Raw genomic sequence first — 8,537 nt, 5'->3', positions numbered from 1 at the left:
GTTAGTGCTAAACTTGATAATGATCAGCTGACTTCCTTGTTAGCTATGCTTAAGAAAAACAGGAAAGCATTGGGTTATTCATTGGACGATATCAAGGGGATTAGTCCCGATATTTGTATGCACAGGATAGAGCTGGAGGAAGATCACAAACCTTTGCAGTGGTCGGGCGCAGATGAACCGAGAAGATGCAAGATGTTGTGATGGCTGAGGTAATGAAGCTGCTCGACGCAGATATTATCTATTCTGTTGGTCATTCTAAATGGGTGAGTCCAGTGCAGGTAGTCCCGAAGAAAGGAGGGACTACCGTGGTTAAGAATGACAAAAATGAGTTAATACCCACTTGAGTAGTGACTGGTTGGCGGATGTGTATAGATTACAGACAGCTTAATGCCGCCACCAAGAAAGATCACTTTCCCCTTCCTTTTATTAATCAAATGGTAGAAAGGTTAGCTTCTCATAAATTTTTCTGCTATTTAGATGGGTATTCAGGGTTCTTTCAGATCCCTATTCACCTAGACGATCAAGCTAAGACTACATTTACTTGTCTTCAAGGCGTGTTTGCTTATCGCAGGATGCCTTTTGGTTTATGTAATGCCCCTGCCACCTTCCAAAGGTTCATGATGGGGATATTTTCAGAGTTTATCGAGTCTATTATGGAAGTTTTCATGGACGATTTCAGTGTTTATGGAAGTGATTTTTCTAACTGTCTGTCTAACCTTGATAAAGTGTTGCAGCGCTGCATCGAGGTTAATCTCGTGCTTAACTGGGAGAAGTGCCATTTCATGGTCAACGAGGGAGTTGTCTTAGGGCACTTAGTTTCTGATAGGGGAATAGAAGTTGATAAAGCAAAGGTGGAAGTGATTCAGCAATTACCACCTCCTGTTAATGTTAAGGGGGTGAGGAGTTTCCTTGGACACGCCGGCGTTTATCGCCGGTTTATCAAGGATTTCTCAAAAATTGCTAAACCACTTACACAGCTGCTACTAAAGGATGCCCCTTTTGTGTTTACTGATGAGTGTCTTTATGCTTTTCACAGGTTAAAGCAGGCTTTAGTCTCTGCGCCGATCATACAGCCTCCCGACTGGGACTTGCCGTTTGAGATAATGTGTGATGCCAGTGACTATGCACTAGGAGCGGCGCTAGGCCAACGGAAAGACAAAGCTTTAAATGCAATCTACTATGCGAGCCGAACTCTGGATGAGGCTCAAGTGAAGTACACTACCACTGAAAAAGAGCTGCTAGCTGTAGTTTATGCCTTAGAGAAGTTTCGTTATTATTTGATTGGGTCAGAAGTTACTGTTTTTACTGACCATGCATCTTTGAGGCATCTCCTTGCTAAGAAGGAGGCTAAACCACGGCTATCGAGATGGATACTCCTTCTTCAGGAGTTTGATTTGCAGATTAAAGATAAGAAAGGAGCTGAGAACGTTGTAGCTGATCATTTGTCGCGACTGTCGCGACAAGAAGGGGAAGATTCTCTACCTATTGATGACTCTTTCCCTGACGATACTTTATTTGATGTATTATCGTCTATTGTTAACCAAGAGCCTTGGTATGAAGATATAGCTAATTACGTTGTCAGTGGCAAGCTGCCGCCTGACCTTTCTCATCAGCAGAGGAAGCGTTTTCTGTATAACGCTAAGCAGTATTTCTGGGATGATCCTTATTTGTTTAAGGAATGTGCAGACGGTCTCTACAGACGGTGTATTCCGCAGTGGGAGGCCAAAGTAGTCCTGGAAGGCTGTCACTCCTCTTCCTATGGTGGTCACCACGGTCCATCGCGCACCGTGGCTAGGGTACTTCAGTCTGGTTTTTACTGGCCTTCTTTGGTTTGCTGATGCTAAGTCTTTTGTTTCAGCTTGTGATGCTTGCCAACGATTAGGGAACATTTCAAAGAGACATGAGATGCCACAAAATGGTATCTTAGAGGTTGAGGTTTTCGATGTCTGGTGCATTGATTTCCAAGGACCGTTCCTGTCTAGTAAAGGTAACAGGTACATTTTAGTGGCTGTAGATTATGTGTCGAAATGGGTTGAGGCAATTGCTTCACCTCATTGTGAGGCCAAGACCGTGATAAAAATGTTTAAAAAGGTCATATTTCCCCGATTTGGTGTCCCTAGGGTCGTCATTAGTGATGGGGAAATGCACTTTAAAGAAAAGAAACTAACTTCCATTATGTCTAAAGTTGGTGTCCAACACCGGCGTGGTTTGGGTTATCATCCCCAAACTAGTGGTCAGGTAGAGGTCTCTAATCGCGAGCTGAAAGAGATCTTGTCTAAGGTAGTTTCTAAATCACGGAAGGACTAGAGTCTTAAATTAGAAGACACATTATGGGCCTACAGAACTGCCTTTAAGACACCAATTGGTGCGTCACCTTATAGGTTAGTTTATGGGAAATCATGTCACTTACCTGTTGAGTTGGAATGTAAGGCTTGGTGGGCAATTTGTGAGCTTAACTTTGATCCTAAGTTATGTGGTCAGAATCGTCTTTTGCAGCTAGATGAGTTGGAAGAATTTAGGCTTAATGCCTACGATAGCTCGCGCATTTATAAAGAAAAGACGAAGAGATGGCATGACAAAAGAATTCTACCTCGGGAGTTTCATGTTGGGCAAAAGGTGCTGCTGTTTAATGCCCGATTGCGATTATTTCCTGGCAAGCTGAAGTCCAGGTGGAGTGGTCCTTATACGGTGACGACTGTTACCAAATTTGGATCCGTGGAGCTCGAAGATTCCGAAGGAAGTAGGTTCAAGGTGAATGGGCAATATGTGAAGCATTATCACGAGGCAAATGAAGCCGACAATCGTGTTGAAGTCTTGTACTTCGACGAGCTAGATGCACCAGTTAATTGATGCCAGAAAGGTCGTGCGGGACCTCTTAAACCTGCGCTCTCCGGGAGGCAACCCGGACTGTTTTATTGTACTTTTGTTGAACTTTTTATTTGCCTTTAGCTTTTTGTCGAACTTTAGACGCTGTTTTATGCACCCTATGTATTTTCCTTGCTTTTGATGCGTGTTCTGCAGGTACAGTCACTCGATCGATTAGTTTTTCTACTCGATCGAGCACTTTTGAGATCATATTCACTCGATCGAGTGATATATATACTCGATCGACAAGCTGCATAATCACGTTTACTCAATCGAGTGATTATTTTACTCGATCGAGTCCTTCCAGACACTAGTTCACTCGATCGAGCTATTCCAAGCTACTCGATCGAGTAGTTTTGTCTATTGAGCTATTGCTTGACTTCCTTTGACCTCCCATGTTCATGGTCGGTTTGGGGAGGTCCCTCTTCACGACATTTTGTAAGTATTCCGAGTCCACTTATCCTTTTCTCCTCAGTTTGCATTTCTTTCCCTATTTTTGGTACAATGAGGGCATTGTACGGTTTGGTTTGGGGAGGTATGCATCCATATCTGTGTCTGCATATTTTTTTGCATTTTCGCTTGCTTAAACGTTTCATTATTTTCGCATGCATTGTCGTTTTTAATTCAAAAAATCACATAAAATTCAAAAATTTTCACGTTTAATTTGAGTCGGAACGTTTGAACTTTGACGCTATATTGAATCCTTTCCTCTGCCTTGCATATTCTTGACATATAGTTGGCATGATAATGTGCATGATCTACGAGTTTTTGTCTCTCTCTTATTTGAACGATTAGACTTGACTCATATATCGGCAAGCTACATTGCATTATGAGGTTAGAGCTTTATAAACTGTTGACATTCATGACCGGTTTCATTTAGGATGTGAGTAGTACTCTCTGTAAGGCATGTAACATTAATTTTCATAAACATGAGTCTAGTCTTCTTAATACCTGTATGCATTCGGTCTGTGGATGGTGACACATGTTAAGGAGAGGCAGTTCCCCTTTATTTCATTCTACCCATGAGCCTCACATAGCCAAATTGCCCTTTTGTCCTTTTAGCTACATACTATAATTTTTCCTACCCTACCCGAGCTAGTAATGAGTAGCTGTTTGGAATGCTTTACTGCAGTTTGGTTATTTTTATTTGAATTCAGAAGATGGTGGAAGAATTGAAGGGAATGAAAGAAAAAATGATGGAAAAAAAAAGAGAAGAAAAGAATGAAAAAAAAAAATGGAATATGAAAAAGAAAAAGAAAGAAAAATCACGTGCGAAAAGAAAAAATGAGAAATTGTACAGATGATTTTCACTCCCATGTCTAATTTACATCTTATGGGGAGTTGACAAGTTCTTGATGTTTCGTGAGTTGAGTGCATGGAATTTGCACTGTTTTGTTTTGTTATATTGAGTACGAAGTTGGGATGCAGTTCATATTTGGATTCGTTGTTGCTAGCCTGGCTATTAACCCCACATATCCAAATTCATCTTAGCCCCTTCTTACCCATTACCTCACTTACCCAACTGTAAGTCCTCGGCATGTGTCTTGGTCATTAGTATGGTTGGAATGCATATGTACGGTTGTAGAGACTTTATTTATGTTAACTGCATGCATGTTCTTATAGGTCGAGTTAGGTGAGTGTCTTTACTTCTTTCTATCTTTCACATATATACTCACCTTTTGTCTAATTTTGAGTGATGAGCGACCCGTGAGAGTCCGATATCTTTTGAGTCTTGCAAGGTCGACGGTTCAATAAGTTTGAAACATTGATTTAACTCGTTTGCACTTCTCATTTGCCACTTTGTTAGTTGTTGCATTAAACTGGTTTTGGTGGGTGACTTGTAGCTGATGCGTTGGTCCCGTTCCACTGTTTATTCTTAGTTACATTCATAATTTGCTTGGGGACAAGCAAAGGTTTGGTTTGGGGAGATTTGATGCGTGTATTTTATATAAGGTTTTTACCTCATTTTTACACGCATTTCTGTACTATTTATGTAGCATCTGGCTACAAATACCCCCAAATATTCTACTTTGGTTCGTTTTATGTAAATTGCAGGAATAAACCAAAGAGGAGCTAAATCGAGCCTAAATTCATCCCATTTGCATGCATTTATGGAGAACAGGGAGCCGGAGCTTGGAATCTAACACTTTGAAGACACGTGAGCTGGTTTTGGAAGGTGTTATAATGTCTACCGTGCCAAAATAGCTCGATCGACTACTTTTCTAGTCGATCGAATGCTTTATATACTGAAGGTTACTCGATCGAGCAGTTCGAGTATTCAATCGAGAAGACATTACAAGGAGTTACTCGATCGAGTGGTTTATTTTCACTCGATCGAGGGGTTTGACGCTTAGTTGCTCGATTGAGTGGTTTATTTCCACTCGATCGAGTAGTTTGGCCTGAATTAGAATTTTTTCGCCTATTTTCGTATGGGCTTTTGTAATTTAGTTATGGATTAGGTTTTGAGGAGGATTTTCGTATACTACTAAATACAGTAGACTGCGTAACTATCCTCATTGACTTTTACTCTATCATTTCCCTACTGTTTCTGGGATTTGCTCTATTTCTACCCTTTTGCTACTCGAATTCGGATTTGTGATCGGTATTATTATTCCTTCTTAATTCCTTAATCTTAATTGTTGCTTTATTTCTTTCTTTCCTTTATTGCTATCATCTTTACCCTATTCAATCTCTATTAGCTTTGTTAGTATGTTTAATTTCAATTATCTTTGTGTTATTGTTGTTGATTCAATAGTGATGCATAGCTAATTTCCCTTGCTAAGACTAGGGGATCCATGATTATGACGGGATAGTAGTTGCCATATTAGGTTAATGCTGGTGCAATCGTTGTTGTTAATTGCTGCATTTATCTGTATCTGTCTAATTGAGTCGACGCAATTAGGCATTTAAATCATTGTAAACCTTGACCTGGACCGAAAGGTTGGAAAGGGTGAGACTCGTAGCGAACAATAAGGCACTATAGTGGGGGCGAAAGCTAAGCTATTTGTGCTTTAGGGCGAATTGAGACCGAAAGGAGATATTCACTGCTCCTTAGACTATACTTGCACTAACCTGAAACTTAGATTACTTGACTGAATGATCATGGTGAACCGTCTGTCTTAGCTGCTTTCCTTATCTGCTTAATCCTTTTTCTCTGCCTTATTCTCTTTCTTACTCTCATTAGTTTAGAACAATAAAATTAAAAACCCCCCAATTTAGTTACCGTGACGAACTTAGACAAAGGTGACATTTTCCCATCTCCCTGTGGAGATCGACCCGACTTCCCTAGCTATATTAGTTAGAGCCAGTTGGTTATTTTTGATAGGTATACGACTGCCCTGTCAGTATGATTTTCACTCTTTTTACCGGTGTAGACCACCACAAAAGGTCAGTTACTTTTGCTTCTGCCTTGCTATTTCATGAGGATGAAGATTCTTTCACGTGGGTCTTTCAAAAGTTCCTTGATGCTATGGGACAGCGAGAGCCACACTGTATAATAACTGATCAGTGTCCTGGAATAAAGCTGGTTTTGCGTGCTGTCTTCAAACATGCTAGGCGCATATATTGCATGTGGCATATCATGCAAAAGCTTACTAATAAGGTTGGGCCTGCAATATCGAAAGAGACTGATTTTGTCAGCCGTTTGAATGCTATTGTTTGGGATGCTGAGTTTAAACCTCTTGAATTTGAAGAAAAGTGGTGTCAGTTGGTCAATGAGCATAATCTTGAAGGTAATTCCTGGTTGTCAACCATGTTTAGAAAAAGGAGAAAATAGATCCCAGCTTATTTTCGTGATGTTCCTATGGGTTGTCTATTACGAACAACTCAACGTTCTGAGAGCCAGAATAATTTTTTCAAGCGTTTTGAAAATGCACATGGTACACTTGTTGAATTCTTGATGCGGTTTCAAAGCGCCATTGATGTACAGCGCCATACTCAAAAACAACTTGATAGAGACGATGATTGTACTCTTCCACAATTAACAACTTCTCTTAAGTTGGAAGCTCATGCTTCCAAGGTTTATACAAATTCTGCTTTCGCAGATTTTCAAGTAGAAGCTTCTGCTTCTATTTGTTCCCTTAGTGTTGGTGGCTTCACACCACCTGCAAATGGTATAGAGTTAATTGGTATTGCTGATGCCAGAATGCAGAAGACCTACGAAGTTGTCTACAATTCTCTAACCAATGATGCTGAATGTTCTTGCAAGTTGTTCAACAGGAAGGGTATTATTTGTAGACACATTATCTGGGTTTACTCTGGAAAACAAGTACACACTTTGCCCGATAAATACATTCTTATGCGGTGGACCAAGAATGCACACAAGATCCCTCTTTATGGTCCACATGGTGAGTTAATTGAGGATTTTGATGCCACTGATTTAAGAAAGATGGAAATGTGCAAGTTATGGTCAGAGTTCTACGCGACCATCAGTGTGCTCAAGAATGTGTCTACGAAGGACATCACTGATCTTGTTGACACACTTAAACAATTTAGGGTGAAACTCAATCCGCAATCAGAGTCAATGACCAAAGAGCAGGAGTTGGAGATGCTTCTTGGGTGCAGTTCCTCAACTAAGGTGAGGATTCTACCACCTCGTCAGGCAAAGAACAAGGGTAGCGGGAAGAGAATGATCTCCAAAAAGCAACAATGCATAGCTAAAGCGGAGAAGCCTAAAAGGCTTTGCCGTAATTGCAAACAAATGGCTCACCATGATAAACGTAACTGTCCTAATGCTTTTGTACCTGATGCTGACAATAAGGTATGTTCACCATAAAAAGTCTATGAAACTTTTTATATATGCTGTATGGTGACGAGTCAGAAACAATATCACATGTTATTTTAAATAATATCACATCTTATACTAAACAGTATCACTATTTGACGATAACAGAATGTGATATTATTTGAGGATAACAGAATGTGTCAACGCATCTGTATCAACTTTCTTTCTATTTTCCTGGTAATTTTAGAAATAATATCACACTTTATACTACACAATATCACTATTTGAGGATAACAGAATGTGATATTGTTTGTAATTGTTCCGAGATAGAAACAATATCACACTTCATTTGAAATAATATCACTCCTTATATAAAATAATATCACTGTTTCACCTTTTTGTATTTTTCAGGGCAGTTCAGATGAGGATGATGCTGATGATCGTTGATCGGTTGAAGGAGTTTTTGTTGATGGCGCTCATTAATTATAAAGAAAGACAAATAGACGACATACTTTATGACTATTATATTAATATACACCACAACCTTCATTAAAGTATAGATTATACTTTATTTTTATATAGAAAATACTCGTACTCGGAGAATATTTGATTATTTTATTTGTCTCAGTTGTCTTGTTTTTGTATTTTGTGATACTGAGAAACAATATCACACCTTATATTTATACGGTTTTTTCCCATGGTACCCTCGAACTTTGGCAGATTACACATGGTACCCCTCATTTTAAGTTTCTACATATAATACCCCTGTATTTACCTTTTTCTTTCCCAGAATGCCCCTTGCCCAACTTCCGTCATCATTCCGTTAGTCCTCTAACTAATGACCCTTTTTTTTGGTTATTTAATACACTAATAAGACATAAATCATTAATTTATACAATAAACTAACTTCAATATCTAAATCCCAACCATCACTCCCCCACCCCACCCC

General features: G+C 39.6%; 1 protein-coding gene across 1 annotated transcript; it reads left to right on the top strand.

Moving 5' to 3' along the window:
• The first annotated feature begins 6,667 nt into the window (after positions 1-6,667).
• Positions 6,668-8,035, top strand: LOC141595688 (protein FAR1-RELATED SEQUENCE 5-like). Its single transcript, XM_074415654.1, has 2 exons — positions 6,668-7,624; positions 8,000-8,035. Exons 1-2 carry the CDS (start codon positions 6,668-6,670, stop codon positions 8,033-8,035), a joined length of 993 nt encoding a protein of 330 aa, XP_074271755.1.
• Positions 8,036-8,537: the final 502 nt, after the last annotated feature.

Source organism: Silene latifolia, chromosome 8, assembly GCF_048544455.1.
Source record: "Silene latifolia isolate original U9 population chromosome 8, ASM4854445v1, whole genome shotgun sequence".
In the NCBI taxonomy this organism is placed as follows: domain Eukaryota; kingdom Viridiplantae; phylum Streptophyta; class Magnoliopsida; order Caryophyllales; family Caryophyllaceae; genus Silene; species Silene latifolia.
This window is presented reverse-complemented; position numbering and strand designations above follow the sequence as displayed.